Source organism: Gallus gallus, chromosome 7, assembly GCF_016699485.2.
Source record: "Gallus gallus isolate bGalGal1 chromosome 7, bGalGal1.mat.broiler.GRCg7b, whole genome shotgun sequence".
NCBI lineage: Eukaryota > Metazoa > Chordata > Aves > Galliformes > Phasianidae > Gallus > Gallus gallus.
The window spans coordinates 14160529-14184975 of NC_052538.1; the positions used below are offsets into that span (position 1 = coordinate 14160529).

The 24447-nt window shown below is 43.0% G+C and overlaps 1 protein-coding gene and 1 long non-coding RNA gene across 8 annotated transcripts in view; one reads left to right on the forward strand and one right to left on the reverse strand.

Annotated features, from left to right (window-relative positions):
- The window catches only part of UBE2E3 (ubiquitin conjugating enzyme E2 E3), a 56321-nt gene that overhangs the window by 27623 nt on the left and 4251 nt on the right, over positions 1 to 24447 (reverse strand). The window contains exon 1 of one of the 7 annotated variants that reach the window (XM_040703433.2): positions 4089 to 16510. The exons of the other annotated variants lie outside the window; for them this stretch is intronic. Coding sequence (XP_040559367.1) covers positions 4089 to 4297 — 209 coding nt within the window. The 5' untranslated portion in view covers positions 4298 to 16510. Of the gene's footprint in view, positions 1 to 4088; positions 16511 to 24447 lie in introns of those variants that run through there. 7 annotated transcript variants of the gene reach the window in all.
- LOC121113386 overlaps positions 1 to 24447 on the forward strand; it is a 60857-nt gene that overhangs the window by 21664 nt on the left and 14746 nt on the right. The window contains exon 2 of the long non-coding RNA XR_005861412.1: positions 23943 to 24029. This is a non-coding gene — a long non-coding RNA (uncharacterized LOC121113386). The remainder of the gene's footprint in view (positions 1 to 23942; positions 24030 to 24447) is intronic.

Genomic DNA, 24447 nt, shown 5'->3' on the forward strand with positions numbered 1-24447 from the left:
ATACTGATGTCTATTCTTACACATTCACTGCTAAGGAGAGGTACTTGCACTGCAAACAGCATCCCTGCTTCTCACCCCACAATGCCAGCCTCGGCCTGGGAGCAGGGACACTTAGGATTGGAGCACCAGTGAACAGCCCCATGGAGAGAAAGTGGAAAGAGACCACCACCACTCCTTTGTGGGTTTGGACAACAGGAATTGGAGCACTTAGGAGGCTGCCTCCCTCTCATTTGTTACAAGGTGTCTGACATGTGATTAGCAGGGGGCTCTGCCCTTCTAAGTCCCTCTCCTTCAGTCTATGCGCTGACTTTCTGATGAATAACAGAATGAAGGAACTGGATGTGTTTAGAACATGTAATATAAGCAGGCCTGGTGGTACGCTGATACTTTCCAGCCTCTATGGAGAGGATAACAGCTGTCTCCCTGCTTCAGCTGGAGAATCCCCAGTTGATTCATGAAGAATCTTAAAAAACAGCACAGAGCTTCGCCCCCAGAAGTGGGGGGACACACACAGACATGAGCCTCTCTTGCAAGCCTCGTTTAACAGCTTTACAGAAAGAATGTCCCAATGAACTGCTGTTTCCTCAAAAATCCTGCTTTCTGCCAGCAAGCTCCAGTCTGATCTTCCGCTTTTTCTATTGCTTTGCTTTCATGCAAAAGGATCATTTTTCTTTCCATTTCAATACTGCAGTTTCCCTGGGGCACTAAAAGAAAAAAGGCGGGGGAAGAGCATCTCCTGAGAAATATGTTGTGCCAGTCGTCCTGTCGCCTTCTCCACAAGAGCACTATCAGGAGTGGACAGAGCTGATCTCCCACCGCACACTGACCTGCCTCGGTTGTGCCGCTCTCTGGATCTCTTGGGATCCAGTGACACTCCTGCACTGCACCCCTCCAGAGGAAGTGATGTTCGTAGGTTTTTCTTTACAGTATTTGCTCCTCTGAAAAATTCTACCTTTTGATGGTTCCTGCAGCATGTTTTTTTTTTTTTTTTGTTGGCTCAACGCTCCTGCAGCGGCAGGGGCTCCCAGCCACACGCAGCCTCCTGCTCTTCTAACTGCTGGGAGCCAGAGCCCGATGCTCCAGGCAACAGATCCCAAGGGAAGCAATGCAGAACTCCGCACTGCTCTGCCATGCCACAAACCTTGTCTGTGCTTTGTAAATATGCCCAGCATTTCACCTAAGACCCCACACTTCACTGTAGTCCTTCCCTCAAGAGCTGAAGCAATTCTCAGCTACTGGGCTCTGGCACTTAGCATGGCTTTTTTCCCACACGTGCAGAACAGATAATGTTATTCTAGCTATTCTTCTCTGAAACAATGCAAGCGTGATGAAATGCAATTTCATAAAAATGTGTTGTGGATGTTGAGGGAAAGCCAAAGGATTTTTTGATTACAACTGACTCAAGCAAAGAAGAGAAATTCCCATGCCAGGCACCAGGTAAGACATCGGATACGTTTTATATGAGCTCCTGGAATGGTGACATTACTCCATGAAGCTTGGCTTTGCATAGAGGAAGATGACTTCTGCAAGGATGTCAGCCACTTGTACAACCAATCCACAGACTTTCTTCTCACAACCAGTAAAAAGCACAGGGGGCAGAACAGATAATCTAAGTCTCACTATGAATATGCAGCCATCTCCTATTCAAACCGGAGCTGCCGAGGAACAAAACAAACGAGGAGAATCAGCAGCAGCAGTTACTGGGGCCTTGAAGCTACTCTTGCAATAGAGGACAGCTCAGAAAGACACTGACTCCAGAGCTGACATTTTATTTCACCACCCACCCATGCAGACTGCAGCCCCAAAGCCTTTGCAACAACTGCTCCTCCCCAGTTTGGGTCACTGCTTGTTTATGTGCATAGCTAACAGATGCAACAGATGCAAATCAGACAGCCCAGAGGCAGAAGGTCTGAGATCTATGAGTGTATCATCTGGCTTACATGTGCATTTCTGCCAAATGTGCAAATTGCATCCAGATCACGCTTTCTTCACCTTAGATAGAAACCACTGGAATTGCATGGAACCACTAAATTGTATGGAAGGTATGCTTGACTGACTTCTGCCAAGGACCAGGATCTTTAAGACCCTCTGCAAGGGGTTAGTACTACTTCCCTAAACAGGACAACAGCCTGAGCTCCATTTCCTAATCCTGTCTGACCCGGGGGTTATCAAGATATATCATCCACCTTTTTCCACCAAGCAGCAAAAGCACGAGTTACAGCTGGCAGAATGCAAACTGTCCCTCTGAATGTGTTTGCGTTGGGATTAGCACATTGGGAACCCCTGGCAAGCATTTCTCGGTGCTAGCAGAGCATCACTAACAACTGCTTAAAAAGAAAAAAGAAAGAAAAAAGAATATGAAGAAGAAAAAAGAGGCATTTGCAGTGTTGAGGAGGCCTGTACAAGTAGACAGGGAAAGTGAACAAGAGCCCAGCTACCTCTCACCTCCCTTACTGACTGGGTAGCACTGGGGGCTGCCCACCCTTCTCCCACATCTGAGCCCACAGGCACTCCTACTCTGAGTGCTATGCACTTACTGATGACAAAAGAAGGTGCAGTTTACACTTACTTTTACAGCTCCATTAAAAGGTGACCTGCAAATAAAAAAAAATCAAGCACATTTAGTACGATGTGCTGAATGCCCCCAAATAAAGAGGGTTAGATGAGCATTCAGCCCTCAAGTAAAAATTAGAAGGAAAAATTGGCACCAGTTGAGTACTCTGATTCCCATTACATTCTCAATTGCTGGCTTCACTTTTCTGCCTCTTGCTGCTTCCAGAAAGCATACTGGGATGGAGGTGTAGCAGGAATATTGTTCCATTGAATGGCCTATTTCTGAAATAGCCACAAGAAAACAGGCAAAGCGAGGTGCTGGCGTGGGGCGGACAAGCAGGCAGATCCCTCTTGCCCTGTTCTCCCTCTCCCAGCCCTGGTCAGGCTCAAATGCATGGATGTGGCACAGGGCTAAGCCACATTTGGAGTGCCTGGTGGATTGGGCATCTTTGAATATAAGGCTGAAGATTGGTTAAAAAATATTAACAGTGCATTGCAGAGATAGAGGGAGAGCTTTCTCTTGTGAAATACTTCCCACGGGCACTGGAACACAGTAGCTGCTCCCAGCCGGCACTCTGTGCTGCCTTCTCCTTCTGTCTGCACATGGCCCCAGTCTGCTGACTCCTTTCCCTCTGACCCCAGTTCAGGGAAGTGCTTCTGTGTGTGCTCACTGCTTCAAAGGGAGATAAGCACACATCTCTGCACTTTTCTGAACTGGGCCTTCAAATGAATGTAGACCTCTGCTACTGATGCTTTTTGGTAACTTCTGAACCTTTATTACCAATTACCCCGTATAAAGTAACAAAAAAATAGCCCACAGATGATTGAATTACTTCAAAGTGAGATTCCCATTCATTCTGATTTCTAAGCATATAGACAAGTACAAGATTACAGGTTGCTCTGTCGGGCGCCCTTACACCACTCCTGCACTGCATGAGGAGGCTCAGTCACCGCTCTGCAGAGCTCTCCAGCAGCCTTGCTCTCCCCCAGACTTATTTGCCATTGCTACTGTGAGATGTCACCTAAACCTCCAGAAATACATGGCAGCGGTGCTCAGGAAGCTGTGCAAGTAAGGTCTGCCAGTCAGCCTCAGCCTCTGAAGTAAACAGTAGTTCGGTGTTTTATAGGTCTCCAAGCTGCTCAGGCAAATCAGCAACATTATCCTACAACTGAAGCTCCACTATAAACATTTTAATACACCATTTGGTAAATACAGGTGTTAGAGCAACCAGGGTCATGGATGCTCTCTACATTTAGATGTGAACTTTCTGACAAAATGGCTAGAACTATTATTTACCCCAAAAATGGTAAGTCTTTTTTAGCAAGTTCCACTAGCTAGCAAGTTACACTAATTCCAGCTAATAACAATTTGTCGCTTTTTAGTAGACTAATGAAGGCAATTGCAATGAGTTAAGAAATAATTAAAAACCATTCTACTTTTAAGGATTTAAGATCATTTTAAATTTAAATTAAGTGCCAGTGAACAACAGCAACAACAAAAAAAAGGGAGTAGATGATGCTGAATTTCCACTTACATTTTAGAAGAGGCAGATGACGAAGTTGCATAGAAAGCACTGCACAAAAGCTGCTTGGGTTTATCCTTTCCCCTTGCTGTCTTCCCTGAACAAGCGTATGTACTTGATATCTCTGTGCTAAACAGGCAGCTGGCATTACAGCCAAGCTTCCTCTTGCCTTGCCTGGGAAAAAGCCACATGAGAGCCAGCCGAGGCTGAGCCATGCCCATGCATGGCACAGTGCTGCCACGCCAGCACTGCAGCCGGGAAGCACGACTGACCACTGACACAGCTCAGGAAACCAGCTGGAATAATAACAGCCGGTGACGATCAACAGAAAAAAAAAGAAAAACAAGCAAACAAAATTCTTTCATTGATTTCACATTGCTCGTAATAACAGCAGATCTCATACTCAAGAAAAACATCTTCCATGGAGCTTTGCAGGAAGCAGCACTGGCATGGCTTGTTGCCTGAGCTAACCCCATCCCTGCGGCCCTTCTGTTAGCATGTCAGCGCACACACTGAAGAGGTTAGTCGTGCGTAGAGAAGCATGTGTGACTGTGTGGCACGGGATCCTGTCGAGCCCTGGTCCCTCTGCCAGGGACCTCAACAAGGGTCCGAGTGAGGCAAGGGAGGGAGCAGAGACACAGCGGGAGCTGCAGCAGACCAGGAGCTCTATGTGCAGAAATAACACTCACGTGAGGCAGTCTCTCCTGAGCAATTACAAATGGGATTTAGAAAGGAGGAAAGCAAAGACAAGCGCACGGAAAGATTTAAATATTTTGGAATTGCTCTGTCGACGTACATTAACGTTGGCTATCTTCACAGCAACATCCGACAGTTAGGCTACTAAGCACCGCCATCTAGCGATGGGAATTGGAAAAAACCGTGCCCTGTCCTTTATTTGAAAGATTCATTGTTGCAGAAGGAAATTCACGGCAGCGAAGCTACAATTTCAAGGAAGTGTAACATTTTCAGTACCCGCAAGCATTTTCAAATCTGCTGTTTCAATTCAGCAGAAAGACCTGCAGCATTTTATTTACCCTGGGTAAATCCCCCTACTTGTGGGACTTCCAGCATGAGGAAAGAGCTGGGTACTCACATCAGAACTTAAACGTACATCACAGAAGGTTTGAAACAATTGACGACACAGCAAGGCCCTGCAAGTTACCTTTCAGTTCAAGGAAACAGCTACGGATACTGTTTGCACAATAAAATGATTCACCTAATTTTGGAAGATCTCTCTCGGCACGTGTCAATGCCCACTTGAAGAATTTAACCTCTGCTTTACAGTCTCGAGGGGAAAAGGAAAATAATCCCTGCACAGGTTTAAGCTCCGTGCTTTCTTTGTGAGGAGGAACAGCTCGGTCACCTGCTGCTGAGAGCTGCTGGCTGCAATTAGCTGCTGCTGGAAATCGCCGGCAGATGCAACTTGAAGTTTAAATCAATTGGCTCTGCTTCCTCCTTACAAGAAAATTGGTGTTTCAAGGCTGCATTCCAGCATAATGGATCTAAGAAACAAAAGCCAATTTGACAGAAAGGGAAGCGTCCCTTTCATGGCCTGCTTTAGCCCTGAACATTGGGCCTGGAGAGGAAGTCTCATTTCTTCAAAGCAGCTACCAAGTCACAGCCTGTATTCCACCCAAAGAGCCAGCGCTCAGCCCTGGTTATTTCCACCTTGCAACTGTGGAGAAGGGAGAGGGAGGGACAAGATGTGAAAAGTCAGAGACTGAGAATACAACTTCTTAACAAATCCTTTCAATCTACACGTGAGGAGGCTGCCCAAATTCTCTGCTTTGGCAGCACACACACACATGCGTGCCTCACCAAATCTGGTGGCACATACACAGTAAGAACTTCTGCCAAGCTACCTCTCAGCACCAACTTGATCTGTACATTATAAAAGTCAGTTGATGATGCCTCTAGACTCCCAAACAAGTACTGTGATTTAAAACATGCAAGAAACTCACACATAAAACACACTCAACACAGCGCAGCAGAAGTGCCACCATCACTCACACCCGCACTGCCCCATATATACCACAGCGCTCTTCCAGGTGTCTTCTAACGCCATTCCCCTACCTGAAGAGGACAGACAAAGGTGGGGATACATTTGCCAGAAAAAAACCATGCAGGCACACACTCAAATATATTATGCACACACACAATACCACTCCGTCCACATAACAGCCTTAATGTCGTCAACTCCAACAACATTACTTCCCTTTATAAACACACACTTCAATATCAGACCTCTTCCAAAATGCTAGATGGCTTTATCCAGATGGGATGTTTTCCCCTCTGATTAAGAAGAAAAAAATGTTGTCGTTCTACTTCTGCCCACAGGCTGTCCTTTCCTCTCCATTTTTAAAATGCCAACACTTACTACTTAATTATAAATCTGGAGTTCTGCACAAAAATGGAATCTTCCTTAAGCTCTCTTCTGCTCTGTTCTCCTCTGACCTAAAATTGTAAAGCTGTTTCCTTAGACTTCTATCATTTCTTTCTTGTTAAACAGACTGTCTTCTTACTGAACAAGCAGTAGAATAAATCCTGATTTCTTCTTAAAGCAGCGGAAAAGTTTCTGCCAAAAATATCTACGTAGTCAAGAATGTCAGCTAATGTACATTCATGACTTCCGAGGCTAAGGCAAAGGAATCTCACCCAGGAGCCATAATTCCCCAAGATGCTCTTTTGAGAGCAACTGAGCAAGAGATTAATAGTTCTGCAAAGATGAGCAGGGAAAGCTCTCTTGGATTCATGCTTAGTGCAAGGATCCCCCACTCAGGCACAGTGTAGAGCTTCACCCCCAACACAGTGGTGTCATGTGCTCTACCCCCAGCTGTGTGGGGCTGCAACACAGCTCTGGAGTCCAGCTCTGCCATGAGCAATGCGAGCTGTGAGTCCTTGCTGACTGGAAGCTGGCGGCTGCTGAACCCAACGTGCTGTCACAGCAGCTGATCCTTCCCTGCCTCTGGCAGCACTCACTCAAAGCCCAGAACTGTTTCTACCCAGAGTATATCTGTTGGATGAGAAACACAACCCACAGGCTTTGCTACTCCACTGGGATCTCCGCTATATGTCTATGCTCTTTTCCAAAGGGCAGAAGAAAGAGAATATTTGGCTTTAAAAACGTCTCTGAAACTACAAATGAAAAATTACGTGGAGAGTGTACATCATTAATTACTTCTCTCATGGGGACAGGATAGCATTTCTGCATCCCCATCTTGCCTTCTCTCTGCCCTAGAAATTCAAGAGATGATCTGAGGTACAAATGTTCATATTTGTAGGGAAAGAAAATGACCTACATGGCGTCCTCAGCAGATCATGTAAATAACAGGATGTAAGCTCTCACAGAATTAGTTTACATTTGAAATATTTTCAAAATATTGTTTTAGCTGGGTATAATAGACCACCATAAGATGTGACACACAGCAAACACAGGGCTTCAATTAAACAGCTGGCAAACAGCCAGGGAGAGAGAAAGGCCCAGGCTGTCACTCGCTAGACAATATATACGGCTATTTTGGCAGCCAAAACCCAATGTGATAATTGAGCCATGACACATTAAAAAGGCACACGATTTTCAAGGAAAGAGTTCCTCAGCACTAGGCAGAGGGCATCTAGAGTGTGCTTACAGCAAAGCTCTGTTTAGGATCACAAGTCCGTGGTGCAAAGCCAACCTCGTTTAACACACCGCACCACTATAAGCAGCTATTCACAACCACATGCAAAAAGCAATGTGTCAAGCCCACTAAGAACAGTCAGTACTAGAAACAAGAGGAATTTGAGGAGTGTGGCATGATCTTAAAGTTAGAAATATAGAGAAAAACACATCAAGAAGGATTTCATGCAGTAGCACTTCTATCCCCAGGAATTACAGTACACTCCATTTGGCTTCCAACCAAGGGAAAAGGACTGACCTATATAATTCAGTTTTTAAATAAAAATATATAGTAATATGTGAGGAGAAAATAATTCTTCATAATCATGTTTGCTGTCAAGGAAAACGACTGTTTTGTATAAGACATGAAGAACCTTGTGTAAGACAGCAACAGCTGTTTGGAAGACAAAGTCTAGGAGCTTTTCTACTGTTTCACTGCATGTTTTATTGAATAACCTAAGGACAGGACAGTGAACAAGGTACCAGATGAAGATGTGGTTCTAAGCTAGCAGCCAGCAGTTACACAGTGTCCTGTGACAGCACTGCATCACGCCAACATACAGCCATCAGCTGCATTTCCTTCCCTAGTAAAGGACTTGAAAGCCTATACATGGTCAACATGCGCTCCATTCATTCACAAACCTCCCACAAAATATATTTTACAATCTAACATTATCCTTACATAAAAAAGAAGCTAAATTTAGACTCTCTAATAGGAAAATCCCTACCAAGAGTTTACTTCCTAATCTTATTCTAAACATAGCCACATTAAAGACGTACGCAAATTAAGACATAGAACGCACACCTTCCCCAATCAAAAGCTGCCACATATCAAGAAAACTTAACATCTGTAAGGCTCAACTCACAGAGCCACTAACCACAGCAGCATCACAAACAGGGCTGCACAGCTGTGTTAACAGTGTTAAGAGCAAGGCAGAAAAAATGAATCCAATAGCACTGACAAAACTTTTGGAAACGCACTGAGCATCAGAAAGCAAGGAAAATACAGAGACATTAAGAAGTGATAGCTAAAATTTAACCTAATTTCTCCTTGTGCCAAACCAAAATATCAAAGTGCTCTAAAACAAGCAGATTTCCCCCACATAAGCAAGCTCCTTACCAGCTCCAACATCCAGTACACTTCCTAACTGACAACCAGAGCAAACTGCCACAGCTGTACCAGGCCAAAATGAAGAATCAGCATCAATACTTCACGCTTAAACAGTACAACAAGAAACTGAATAATTACATAATCATCTCTAATGGTTGTGCTGGTAACTTCATTAAGTGCCAGTAAAGGAAATGAAAAAGCTGAAAGATGAGGTCAGAGCATGTACTTTTGGCTGCTTCCTCGGGAGACACATCAAATACGTTAATTCTGTCTGGGGAACAGCAGACTCCTGAGGGTACCTGTTATGCTGCACCAAAAAGAAAAACGGAACCACGGTATGGGTTTGTCTACACTGCAGATGAAAAGGAGCATACGGGGACAACTGCAAGGATAAATTGATCTTGTGAAAGCAGCCGATCTTCGTCTTGCACTCATACACTCAAGGGCTTTCCTGGAAAAGGTGAGGAAGGTGAGGTGTGCTTTCTCTGACTCAAGGCCACAGAGCAGAAAGGCGGTAATTAAAAATCGTCGAAACGAGGAAGAGAAGTGAGCCCGAATGAATTAGTGTAGCTCATACACCTGCCTTTCGACCAAATGTGCTTTGAAATCTCAGTAAAAAGAAAACACCTCCTCACAGTATAAATATACAGTTTATTTGTATGCACGCACACATTCACACACACACACAGAAGCTGCAGGGCCGTGTCCCTGCCCTTGCTGCCCTGCTGGGATGGGGAGCTGCGTGCTGCAGCCCTGCCCTTAGGTACGGAGCAGGAAGCAGCCGCCCAGACCGCCTTCACAGGGAAGAAAGCTCTTATCTTCTGGCATTTAGCTACCTCACAAGAAAAAGATTTAAAGCTTGCACAAGAAAACACATTTTGGACAGCCAGGATCCAAGGATCTAATGCGAAAGGACCAATGCTGGTTGGGCAGAATGCATCAATTCAGGTTTTTAAAGGAGTTCTATAGCTGCCAGAAAAAAGAAGTTTGCAAAGTGCAGAAATTACACTTTTCCTTGGATCTTACATTCTGCCCTGACTGTGAACAACAAGTTATGAAAAGAGCTCTCATGGAATTACATGTCGCCCCCAAAGGTCATTTTCATACAGATTAAAGCAAAGTATGATGGAAAACTGTTTTAGGACAAGAAACAAACATAAATAAATAAGTTGTGTTGCGGTAAGAGAACATTTGAGGACTGCAAATAAAGCTGTGCCAAGCAAAGATGGAAAGATGGGAGTGACAGAGATGAACACTACAAGTAGTGGGTGGCTTATCTCCACCTATCAGGGAATCCAGGCAGCATTTCTCGTCATGACTATGTTAACTCAGTTCAACCTTTGGCCATGAGTAGTTGGCTGTAATTGCAGAAGAAACTTTGTCTAAAAGCATGGGAAATCACAGGTAAAAGTTGTTAAGCTTTTGCTGCGTACAGCTCTAGCCAGAAAAGGTGTGTCCCAGTTCAGTGCAGAGCATGAGTCCTCCCACCAAGTGGAGCAGATAACAACATTCTATGTGAAGTAAATCCTCTCTTTATTTATACCCTGACATGGTTTCCCAACGTTTACATTTATTCAACAAGCCAAAAAATTACTCTGACTTACTTTTCCTTTATATTTCACTTTTAGACAAACAGCAAAGCTCTGAGCACCTGGACCATAATTAAATCTATAATTCATCCAGCAGCTTGAAGACTAACACACAAACAAATTAACTCTGCCTGCCAGAAGGATTAATAACACAGGGAAGAACTTACTGCAGACTCCCAAAATGAGAATAGAAAGATTTAACAGTAAAGCTGATGTCTTTCAAACTTCACTTGGGAAGATCTTTTTCCCCAAACACCTATTTTAATGACATTGCAGACTCAAGCGCCAAAACTTCAGCACAAGGCTAGAAAGATCAGAGCAACTATTAACTTAGACTGAGGCACACCACCAGCTAGCACGGTCACACTGAGCCATGCTCTGAGCAGAGCATGCAGCTTTAAAAGAGCTCTTCACTAACAAGAAGAGATATCCCAGCTTGGCTCTGCAGCACAGCTGCCCCCCCTAGTAAAACATTTGCTCATATTCAGGGTTGAAGTCATTCAGGATCATGGGTGCAATATCAGACAGCACTCAAAATAGTGCAATTTTACACAGTCCACAAGAGCACTAGGACTGAAGAGCACAGCGGTGTATTTCTCTGGCCTGTTCTGCATACAGTCTGAATACATTCTAGGGTTTGGCTTCTATCTAGCTGGCACTGCCATGGCTACATGCCCTCGTAGTGCCAGGAGGACTCTCAGAGCTAAACACTCAGTCAGCCTACTCTGTACCTAACAGAGATTCTGCATATGGAAAGCATAAGCAGCTCCAGCACAGCATCTCAGAGCCACCACTCTCCAAGCACGCACCTCTAGTGACACCTACATCAAAACTACCCAGTACAGGTTCCTCCATTCTGCAATCAGTGACCAATTTCAGAAAACAATCATTAGAATTACTTTCAGAAACAACATTCACTATACTACATGGATTGCTCTCTATGCAATCCATTGTTCTTTCCTTGCCTTTCCCTTCAGACTTCAAAAGTCCATGGATCTTCCAAAGTTAACAAACCTGAAATGCTTCTGGACATGAACTGGTCTGGGCCAAGACCTGGGGCAGTACGATCTCCTCTGAGCATCTGCTCTTTTTCACAGACTTTTAAGAAGCTGAAGACCAAAGTGGTATTTCCATTGGTGCACTAGTATTTTTTAAACAGCAACCTTACCTCCTTATACCCTGAAGCTGGCTGCTATCGCTGAGGTGGGCAGGTGCTACCTACCCTGAAAAGCTTCCTGCCTGGCTGGAGGACTTGAAAGGGGAGGCCTGCAGCTTATCTCAGGCGCAGGAAGAGGTCTGCTCACTGTCACTCCTGTCTGATTACCCCCATGTTGAAGAACAAAAAGAAAGTGCAGGCCACAGCTGAGTCTGACAATTCAGATCAGAGATTTTATTAAGACACTTCAAAGGTCTCAATCTGAACACAGGAGTGAAGAAACATTAGGCATTGCCAAACCTGTATGTAATGCTGCTATTCTGGTAGAATTTAAAAACTGATTTTGTCTAACTACTACATCAGAGGACACTCTTGAAGTGAAAAGTAGGCAACAGGAGTGTAAAGCACAAGCATCACGCTGCCTGCTCCTCAGATTTCAGCAAGGAGAAAGCACACGGAGCAACTCGGAGGAGATACAAATGGCCAAAGGAACCCCAGAAGATGAGGAGCCACGTTCTGCCTTCACATGACATAGCCCTGCACTCAGGCTGCCTCCCCAGCAGCCCAGCCCAGAGCTCTGCACCAGGAGCAGCACTGTGCCCACAGCCACAGCAGCAGGCAGCCAGGGAGCCTGTATCAGGATCCTCACACAGCCTCTGAGCAGGATCCCAAGTCCAAAGATTTTTCTGGTTGCTATATACAGTCTAGGAATGTGTGAGGACAGGTGGATTTTGGCTTATGATATCTAGGCTAGGAAAGATTCATCTGCCACAGTCTCCAGAAAAAAAAAAGAAAAACAATGCATACACACAAAGCAACACCTTTTTTCTTCAGCATTTTAATACCTTCATTAAGAATCTACTACTAAAGGCAGCCTTACATAGTCAGGTTATGCTCCACTTCAGTGCTGTATCACAGTTCCACAGAAAAGCTCGAAGTGTCCTTCAGGTGCTTCTTGCAGCACCAGCTCCTCTTTTCCACCATCTTTAAAACACTGCATGGAACGCAGTGTCAGACCAAATTCAGCAAATCATTGTTCCTAGCTTTCATATGTCATTTTAAGCAACACATAAAACAATCACACAAAAGACAAATGTGTAATTTGTAAGAAATATTCGTTCTCAATTCCTTCTACCCAGATGAGAATTATCAATGTCAAACTGCAGGCCTATTCTTACACTGCTTGCTTGCTTTACAAAAGAAAATCAAGTGATGACAAAAAATGTATGCAATTAATACAACTCCCATTTCTACTTTCTCCACCTCTGCCCCCCATTTTCACTAATTTCCAGTAAGGCACACCCACTTTATGGGAACTTTGCCCAGCATGCCCTTTATATCTAGGGGAACCATGCTGTGCTCAGCCCCCAACAGTTGTTCAGTATCAACTGCTTGCCTTCTGGCTGATAAGGAATTATTTCATTTCTGCTATTCCCAGGACAAAAAAAAAAAGACAAAAAAAAAAAAAAAAAAAAAAAAAAGGAAAATGCTACTCTGCACTCTTCATATGAAAAATAGTCAATTGAAATACTTGGGGAAAAACAATATTCTTTCATAGTATTTGAAAAGTAATTGATCTCTCCACATATCGATCTGTTTAAGGTTAGGTACTGTATATTATCAAATGAATTACTGCACTCTTACTGTCCTGCTTTTGTGACGTCCCTTTTACTTTTGTGCCTTTTTTCTCTTTTAAGTAACTGGAGTTACAGTGTGTTTGCTCTGGTGAAATTAAGTACACCAGCTGTGACTACGGCTTTCTGATACTTCACATACACAAACAAAAGCAAACCAAAATTGGAAAAGGGGCAACAAGGTTACTACTTCAACGCTTCCTAACTATGGGCACCCCAGCACTCTGGGCTAGAAGAGGAAGCCCTATGGAGCTCGGCACTACATGACCATATAAAATCTTTATGGATCTTGCTTTCCTACAAGGGATCTGCTTCGGGCAAGCAAACACGTGTGCAGCCACAGGCTGCTCTGCAAACAGGTCACCACATGAAGATCACCCTCTCAGATGTGATTACTGTTTAATCATGCTTGTAGAACTTTAGTTGGTAGACTATTTCCCTCTTTTGGCATAAGAAGTCTGTTTAATCAGTCAGACTATGCTTAATATGCAGGAGGTCGCACCGGGTAACTTAGATCATTTAAATTTGCTTCCATGGGAATACAGTGTTTGTTACAGCGCTCATTACAAGTAGATTTTAGTCTCTTAAGAATTCTCCTTGCTTTTGCGTTATAGACTAGAAATTAAACTGAATCTCATTTCTTTCCCAAGATGCTGAAGTTCAAAACTGAACACAGAACCGTTTAGGTGGGCTTTGGTATAGCGGGTTTGGCTCAAGGGGCCCTTAGGTGCCTGCTGAGGGAGGAGCTACTACAGCTGGGATGTCCCACTACAGCTTCTGACATCTGTGGAACCGCAGTTGGCCCAGGTACACCCTTGGTTACCCAAGAAGTTAGGCTGAGCACAATGCATAACAACTGCACCACGGCACGCAATGCCAAACCACCATCCCCACACCAGGCCTGCGGTGCACTCAGTCTAGTCTGGTGGTGAGGCCCCAGGAGGATAAAAGCCAGCTAAAGCGAACCCAGCCTGGGCAGGCACTGCTAAGCAGCCAACTCCTTTGTTTGTTACCAGAGGTGCGTGTGCATGGGGAGGAATCTAGCTGCCCATTGTCTGCTACAAAAGCTGCTGCTTCTCAGCAAGAACCATCATCAGCTGAACAGATCTCCTATTGCGTAGTTATAATCCATTGTAATGCCTATTTTTTTTTCCCAAACTCACTGTGCACAAAATATTTATGAGCTGAATGCTTCACTTAAACTGAAAACAAAAAATAGCTTTCTGCTGCTAGCTCTCTCTACAAGAGAAAAGAAAAACCAAATGTTTCTGTTTGCTGTTTGCTGTTTGTGTTCCATTTGCCCCACGGATCTGACCTGCTGATGCTCTACTCACTTACCGGGTCTTCAGTGCCTCCTGTCTAGGCTTGGGATGGAAGCACTAACCCGAGTTAAAACCTAAACTGCCGGGCTGCAGCTCTAAGCTCAGTAAACTACCATGGCATGGCTGAGAACCCACCACCTTCTGCAGCACCATGTGCTGCCAACTAACAACCGTGGCAGGGGTGTGGAGCACAGCTACCTTTGCTCAAGCTATGCCAATCGAGTCAGGCCACTTCTGCACTAAATGTGCACCTTAATTTGTTTACTGATTCCCAGTGCTTCCACTGGAGTGACAGAGAAGGTTTCTGGCATGGGAGCAAACCACCTCCAAGACAATAGTGTTGTGGATCCTTGAGGCTGGCCTTTAGCTTCGCTGTCTGCTCTTTGCCTTTCTTGGCTACTTTCCCAGTGTCTGCACCCTTCTGCATGCCTCAGAGAGGAACTACTGAAGTTTATAGCAGCATTAACTCATCAGCTGGAAACCTGCCAGGCTGCTTACAGTTTCACTACAATCTTCTGAGCCCTGACTCCTGAGGGTGCTTAGGGATAGAATCCACTGCAGAGTCTTGGTCAGTTTTCTGATGTACTTGATCTATTCGTTGTGCACGTGCACAGACACATTAGGGCTTGCCTACCTACTGCTAATTACTTAGAAGGGAAAAAAATGTCCCTTGCCCTTGTTTATCTGTGTTAGAGGTACTGACGTGCCTGCTAACAAAACCACAGAATCCAAGCACACAGCACATGGCATAGCTAAAATTAAGATCTACTGTACAGCAGCACTGTTAGTTTCTCATAGGGGTGACACATCTCTGGAGAACACACAACATGTGCCTAATTTACTTCCAGTTATCAGCAGAATGCAACAACCTTGTGCAAGGAAAGTAGGATCAGGCCAAAAATAAAAATGAAGTGAAAAGAAAAAAACCAAAACACAAAAAACACACACCAACAATTGCTTTTGATTTTAATTGACAACAGGACTAGAACTGTGTACTGCCAGTGACCCCTCAAATAATTGACATTACTTCTGTTACTTGAAAGGATAGAACCTATATATTTTCACTGGGTGATTATACTAAAAAACTCTCATTATTAAAGTAGAGTTTTTAAATAATGGAAAAAATCACTTCCTGAGGAGCCTCCTTTTATTATCATTTCAATCTGGTACTACAGACTGCTTGGTTAAACTAGTCCTCAAGTGGTCACCTAGTCTACTTCCTGCTTCTACACAGGACCATGTATACCCAACCAGCTCCTGACAGTAATTTGTCTAACTTTTATTCTTAAAAACCTCTGGTGATACAGATCCACCACCTCCTTACACATACCGCTGTCTTTACAGCTCAGAACTCCAAACATCTATCCTAGAACTTCCTCATGGAAATGTAGGTTGCTCTCCGTAGCCACCCGACAGGACTAGCAGTAACTGCCGTATTTCCTTGGCAGCAACTTTCTTCCAAATCCAAAGATTATTCTTTCTCTCCTCTGATCTGTATTCCTTCCAGCTAGCCCACATCGCTTTGCAGTGTAGCACTTAGAACTGGATAAGGTACTCCAGCTGGCCTTTACTAGCGCTGTACTGAATGGGATGACTTTATATACCACGTCTCCGATGCTTTAATATATCCCCCTACTGTGACTGCTGTTCTATTTATTTCTGTTCACTGGCTTTGTATTGTACATCCCTGGAAGGCATATGATGCTCAGACCTGCTACACCTTTTCTGAAGAAGCACTCCTTACCCAGCCTTTTTGCCCACGGATTGTGAAAGCTCACCGTGCCTAGGCAAAGGGCTGTGCCTTGCAGTTCTCGTTATTAACTTACATGCAGTAGCACGTAATTTAAGGTCACTTTGAATCTAAAGTGATATGGGCAAATACACTAGTTCTGTCCTCCAGTGTGCCTATAATCTTTTTTGTTAACGTGCAATGTAATACTTATCCGCTCTAGTTCTGTATCCAGGTCAATAATGAACGCATAGAATATCCCAGGTTGAAAGGGACCCATAAGGATCATCGAGTCTAACTCCTGGCTCCAGACAGGTCTCACGTATTTCATTTGGCCAAACACCAAGTTAAGCTCACAATTCATTAAAGCACTGTATATTATATATTAAACTTTAACCATTGTAACAGTCTAGACACTGAAGATCACAGACTCATTAAGGTTGGAAAAGACCACGAAGATCATCTAGTCCAACCATCAATCCATCTCCACCGTGCCCGCTAAACCATGCCCCTCAGTGCCACATCTACAGTTTTTTTTGGACACCTCTATCAATAACTAATTAAAAAAACAAAAACAAAAATCAATCATGAATTACTGCAGGATGGTCCTCTACAGATTCTCTCTAAAAACTCTCCCAACCTGAAAGTGAGCTACTGCTAACTACAGATCTCAGCAGCATTTAATCAAGGCAATCTCTCCCCATTTGTTTCTGAAAGTGATGCTTACATCAGTCAAGTAAATCTTTATCTTAGTTCCTAAAAGATCCTGTTTTACAGTAAGCGCTATAAAATTAACAACTGTTCCAACCACTGCTCTGAACTTGATAATAGTACTGGGCAATCTCTACAGGAGGACACCATAGAAAATTAATCCAAATTAACAGAAGCAGGTTAGGACGTGTTTATCACTTCTGGTTATTGGCTCAAAGCTAGCACCAATTTAAAGCAACATCATAGTTCTTGGCTAGTTTAATGGAATGGATGCTTCTGTACTAGGTGGCAGCTGAATATCCTTGCTCCTGCCTACCTAGCTCTTAACTCAGAAACAAGCTCAAGGTGTTTTTCAAGATGCCTGTACTATTTGTTTCAGAATGTTCCACATACATGCAAATCCTAGTTACACGAGGTGCAGGAAACCTCCACACATCAATTTTACATGAAGCAGTCGACCCATTTTAAGTAAAAGGTTTAATATCATTTAGCTGATTATCTTCTATTTTCACTTTGTTAATTTGAGTTAAAATTAGGTATCCCAAGGCTATAAAAGTAAAGATCCAGTCAAAGAAGTGTAACTGATACACACAGACAAATTGATCTGATAGGGAAGTGCTCAGTGTGCTCAGACTGCGATATACTCTGCTCATTACAAACTAAATGACAGGTTGGCAGTGGTAAGCAATGCGCAGTTTGAAAACATATACATATATACGTACACGGCATATTTTAATTAGTTTTATGATGGAGTCTGAAAAGGGCTTTTATCAGCTATACAAATGGATATTTGAAAAGCAGATCTGTCTTTCAGTCTTAGGACACATTGCGGTTTTTACACATTTTAAGCTGCAGTGGAAATGCTAAGTCACAGCTTGAACCAGTGATTGAGCACCTGGTGGGAAGGCAGGGCCAACCCAGGGGAGCTCAGGTGTATGCAATTTACTGAGTGACCGGAAGGGGTGAAGCCAGGATCCACCCCTTCCCAGACCACATTTAAGGGTTGGCAGTGGAGGCAAAGGTATCTTGCTGGAGATCCCTATGCAGCTGAGGCCTTCTGAAGGTAAGCTGCGTCTTTCCTTATTTCTGTGCCTACAGCTGTTGCATTTGGGCAGATCTTCATTTGCTGCAGCCTGGGATGTTGCTGCTCTGCTGTTATTGCTGTGCTTTCCATTGTGTTACATATGCTCTAAGAACTGTTTAAACACACTGGTCAGTTTGATGGCTTGTCTATTGTTTCCAGACAAAACTAGAAATAATGAGGGCTAGTCTTGTAACACCACCAGTGGCTGAGTGAAAAGCATTTGAACTATTTCTGCAACTCCAGAGGAGAAAGACAGCCAAGATTTTTTTCTTGTTTTTGAGAGTGCTGCTAATGAAAACTGGTGAAAGATTTATAAGACCTTTTTAATTAACATGCAGATGTTTAAGAGCATGTATGACAGAACTGTGGATATTGCTTACACAAAGGCCCAGGCAGCAAATTTGAAGGTATAAGAACTTATTCCTATGAGTGGATATGCTGACTTGTACTGCAAAACCCTGTCTTAACTATGCCACTCATGTTACTTGTGTGAGATTCACTGTGTGGTAGTTTGGGGGAGTAGGGGAAAAAGAAAGTGAAGATCAAAAACCCACCCATGGTTTTGTGCTTGAGTGAGGTCAACACTAACATGGAATGGAAAAAATCACAAACTTAAGGCAATTTGAGTTAGTGGATCTGTCATCCACTCTCAGCTGAAAAGAGACTAACTTAAATAATCTATTCAGGAGTTACACAATCTTCCACTGTTGGTTTTTTTTTCTTTTAATAGAAGCATGTTAAATAACAGCATGCTCCAGCAAAACTGAACACTTCAACATTTTACCAAAATGCCTTTCTACACTTATATCACCCCACTCCTTAGTCAGCTTGACTACTGGCAAACAAGGTGACAGCCACTCTGTGCATGTAAAGATAACAACCTTGTTCTGCTACTACAAATGGACTACAAAACAGAGACTTCTAATTGCTGTGCTATATTATACTGCTCCTTGCTTGCTTGACCTAGACTAGATCCCTCTTGTAGGGAAGAGGGGTAGAAGGAAGAGCATGGAAGAAACTGCTCAATAGAAATAACCATAGATAAATCAAGGTTATCATTAGATAAACATATCTTTAAATTACCGTGAGCCACTGATTTATGTTCTGAGACTAACAAGAAAGGAACAGAGCTGGACAGTACTAGAAAGCAGTATTTGAATAGCTTGGGAGTTACTTCAAACTTGTTCTTACAGGATTTCTGAGCCCTCTTCATTGTGTTTTCGTAATTGCAACTACAAAATTCTGTACAGGAAGTGTTAGAAATAATTGCGTGGGTTTGTGTTTTCAGAACCATTCTGCAAACCTCAGCTTTCTTTCCTTGTAGAATGGATTTATTATACTTGGTAGTGAGCAAGTGCCAGGGCAAGAAAAGTCAGAATAGAAAGTAAAGGGTGGCTGTTAGAAGGCACGTTATCAAGTCAGGTTTGGGTGCTGTTGTGTTTTTTTAGTTTTGCTCATTCAACTTCAGTATGGGCACTTCTGCACATATTCCTAATATATACCTACCTTAATCAACAGCTCCTTCTGTACTGAACTATTTAGCGTTCACAGTTGTAGTTTCTACTGCAGAGGTGTAAACAAGCCAAACTGATGTGTTTGTTTTTTAATGAAATTCAATATTTAGCAGTATGAAGACGTTTACCCGATAAGGAATGAACGGAATAAATGGAAACTGGGGAAATTGCCAGTGATCAAAAAGTCATAAGCTTGATTTGAGGGGAAAAAAATGCCACAACAGTACATGTGAAGACTTGGGCACACATCTGTGCTGCTGTATTTGACTGCTTTTAGAATATTCTTCCTCCTACTGATTTCAAAAAGGTAGGAAAATGAAGGCCTGTCTTTGACAAAGGAGAGATGGAAACTTATTACATTTGAGAGACAAGGGAATGGATTGACTTATTCATATCCTGGTGTGTTTGACAAAATGCTTCATGTGAACAATGCCTACTCTGAAGAGAGGGAGGAAAAATCCAGCAGAGTTCATTTGAGTCATCTATTTAAGCCATTTAAGCAAATGTGGATGACTTTTTTTTTCCCCATGGGTAGTACAAGCAGATGAGCCTCCTTCACTTGCTGACTGGAGTCACCACTGCCAAGGCACAACTGGAGCAAACCACAGCTGTGCAGTAACATCTTCAACAGGCATGACTGTTTGCAGAGTAAACATTTGCCTACAACCTTACTGTAGATAGAGAATGTTAACAAAAAGGACAGATTCTAGCAGCTTATCTGCAGCACCTCCCTCACTTGCACATGACTGTAGAAGGGTGCTCAATCCAGAGCTACCTCTGCGCACAAAGGAGCCTGCACCACCAGCACAATCATTCACTGCTTCTCATTGCTTCAGACAGCTCAATTGAAAGAGCTTAAATTGCTACTCTGAAGAATACCTGCACAGTATTGCTTTAAATACATACTGCAGTGTTTCCTCACTGATGGGGTAATAACCACAGTGAGACAGTTACAAACACCTGGATTCATGGGTCCATAACTAAACAAAAGAAAGCATCTGTCTGGGTTTTGTGAGCATTTCTCTTTGTCATGCACCAGATAGTGGGGTTCAGTTGGCGAAACTCTACAGCACAGAATTAGCCCAATGTGTAGCTGTAATAAAAGGGGCAAACACAGTCCTCTGGAAGCACAAGAATCTGACGCTAAAACACTACATGAAGACATGTAGTCTTACTATCGTGCATAGTAAACATACTTTGCAGTGTTATTTTAAAATCAGGAGTTTTAAAATGAGCCACTCATAAATTATCAATTTGCCTGCCAGCTTAGGAGAAGGTACAAAGAGCAAAATCATCACTGCTACCTTCTGCAGCACAGCTCAAAAAAATCACATTAGTATCTATTAGCGTACAAGATCTGATAATAGAGATAGTAATCTCTATTAAGAAAAATCTTCTCAGTGGCCTGATCAGGTTTAGGTTCAGATGCTCACTAGCAAGATGACAAGACAGAGCAGGGAGCCTTTGGGGTGATCCAAGAATCTCTCTTGATAAGAAATCCTATTTCCTAGCAGCAGTGAAGGAGAAAAGCTGCCTCTGACTGGGGCTGTAAGGCACGTGGCTTTGTCTGGCCTTTATAAGCACTTGTTTTCAGATGTCTGATCTTTAATTTAACAAAGAGAAGTGATTAAATCCAACTGACAGACTAGACCATAAAATGTTCCAATTCTCACACTTGCATGGGAAAGACACGCTATCTTATCTCATTCCTTTCTAAACTACATGAATTAAGCTCTCAGTGGATATACTGATTTCGGTGTTTGCTTTCATTTCCTCCGAAGTTTACACCAAAATGAATTTGTTGTAAAATGGAATGTAAACTATAAAGTACACTGGCATGAATGTTACTAATTTTTTTTAGTATTGGATTGAACTTCAAAAACTTTTTCATTAAGTTGAACAACAATTGAATTTGGAGTAGAAATGAGGAGGATCAAGGGAAGACAATGAGATGCATCTTTCTGCTACTGTGGATCAGCAGAGCAGCCAGGAGCAACTAATAGAAACTGCTCTAAATCATGGTACCCGTGGGAATGGCCTCCCTCATGTCAGCCCTAAAAGCCAGGAAGCACCTGGAGGGTGGGAGCCCTGCTGCGCCCTGCAGCCTCCGAGCTGCTCAGGTCAGCTTCAGATCTAACCTCAGCTCTGGCATGCTGACCTCTGCTCTGAACAGTTTTACACCATGAACAGAGAACAGCCATTCCAGATATGTCAAACCTATTTAAGAGCATTTCTGCAGCATAGATTTACCATGCATTATGTGCAAAACCTTTTACAGCATTTTTCTGAGAACGTACAACAGTGGGTTTTGGCACACTTCCGTACCTTGAAGCCTGTAAAAGCACTTGGCCATGGTTTGAAATTGAGCTGCCTAGGAGCAATAGGGCCAAGACCTTTTTAGCTGTACTTTATGCTATTAAAAGCACAAAAGAAATTAAATACAGCACACTGCATCAAGTAGTAGAGCTTTGAGTTAAGCCAGCAAAAGCAAGAAAAAACAGGATTGGATACTTGTCCTCAGCCTGCCTATCTGCCCTGGTGTTACAGCTGGACAGTAACCGACTTATTTCAGGCCCTTCTATGAGATGGGAGTAAAGATGAGGTGGAAGCAGCACTTCATTTCTTTTCCGTCATCTTTAGCAGCTTAAGATCAAATCTAATTTCACTGTTTTAGATACTGTCTTTCCTGGAAATCATAATGTAACACAAAAGTATGTAGGATATTACTGTACATTAAAGTACACAGCTAATAGCATTAAGATTTTTGGGGGGTGATATCCTCTAGGATGCAGTTTGTGTTGTATTTGTGAGTGGTAAACAATGCTACTTTTCTAATGTCTCATTGCCCAATTAACCAAACAGAATCATAAAGCAAAGTATACTGTTGAGATAAGCAAGCAAAAAAACCCCTGCTTTTTAGCCTTTTAATGTGCCTGCCATTCTGCTGCCCCAGTGTCTAAAATAGAACTTAATGTGCAGTCCAGGCCTCCTCAGCACACCCAAGAATGGGGCTCTCCTGGGGCTCAGGCATTTTTATAAAACAGCTGTTAGAGTAATAGCTGCGAGTGTGGGAAATTTCACTGCTGTGAGGAAACCTGCACATCTTTTGAGTGAGAATCACAGCACAAGCAGTTAGTGTCATTTTTAAGCTACTAAACCAACCTCAGGTCATTCTGGTGGAAGTGTGTTAGGGAGCAACTCACTGGCAGGTGAGAAGCAGCAGCAGGGTTTACCATGACACAAGAGAGTGCATCCCACTAAATTAACACATGCTGTTTGCATGTGCAGTATTGTACTTCAAAAAATGCAGGGTTTTCTTAGTTACTTACATAAGTGGGGATGCAACCTGGCATGAAGAAATCTCTTTGGGAGATCTTAAGACTCAAGTGGCTTGTCACTTTTAAAGCACACGTGAATAGGCCCAACTTCTGCAGGCTTTAAAATATGTTGTTGTTGTTTCACATTTTATTTACTTTTACTTATAAAATAAACATATTAAGCAATGTAAGCAACATTTTGCTGCTTGTTGCATGCAAATCAATGAAGTACAGGTGCCTGCTGTATCAGTTTGTTGCCTAATCTGTGCTACTGTACCCTATACAAAAGCATGTTACAAACCTTTGGCTTCAACTACATTTACCTTCCTATGCCTGAAAGGTTCCTCCTGAAAAGGCACTTGCAGTGCTGTGGTAACCTTTTGGGCAATCAAACTCTGTTCAAACTGCTCATCCTGAACACCCAGAATTTCTGTTAAAGATGTCAATGCCTCTAAGTATTTTTATTATTTGCAAGAGGTAAAAATACAATCATCATACTGTTGCTTTTGATTAAAGGGTGAATTCCTCTACAAAAGTGCCTATAGGAAAAGCAGTGCTGACTTACTGTCAAAAATAATCACTTTCTCCCTTGCACTCTGTAGGAGAGAAGCTTGAATAATTTTAGAGACTTTGGAGGGTGGGGGCTCATCGTTTTCAATGGCATTCCTGGGTATCTGGTAGTACAGCTCACAAGGATTCACTGCAGTGTTCTTGTGCTAATATCAGAGGAGCGTGCTTTCCCAAGGAGCTGAAGATCCGGTGCTACTGGAGAGCATGAGGGGGTGGGGGTTTCTCTTTGTGAAAGCCAAGCTGCAGCTTGCTGTACCTGAAACTGCTCCAGTAATATTTTCAGTGTTTATCTATAAGGCAAGGCATTAGTGTTTTATTTCCTTCAGAAACTCTCTCTCCTACTACGCTCCATTTGGGGGGTTTAAGCCTAGGGTACACGACAAAGATAGAACTAGATCCCAGTAATAGGATAGTTATTAAACAGTTTACAAACTAAAAGCAAACTAAAGCAGACCATTTTCTCTCTGTCTACAGAGCTTGCCCCTGTGAAGAGGGAGAGCCACCAACCTCACAGGCAGATACATCGGACAGCCAGAGGTGACCCACAGCACCGCTCTCAAGGTGAGACACCTTTACCAAAGATCCAATAAACACAGCTTGGTAAGTCCCTGACTCTCCAGGCCTATTAAGATAATGAGAGCAACTCACATCTTACCATATTCACAAGACCTGCACCAACCTTTCAAACTATTCCAAATGCTCAACAATCCTCACCCAGAATAAGAAAGCACCTCCAGCATTTCTTAACGTGTCCACTGCTTGCTGTTAGACATAAGATTTCTCCACAGTCAAAAAGCATGCTGAGATGAGCCAAATGAAACAACACTATTTAAATGCTGTTTTAGTGCAAGTCTGATCGCTGGGTGCTCACAGCTAATGAGAATTTTATGCATCTTTTAAACAAAAGTAAAACATGCTAGAGATTTAAAGAAATTAGCCAGCTATGCTACTACTCATCTTCCCTACAGATCCGTGCTCT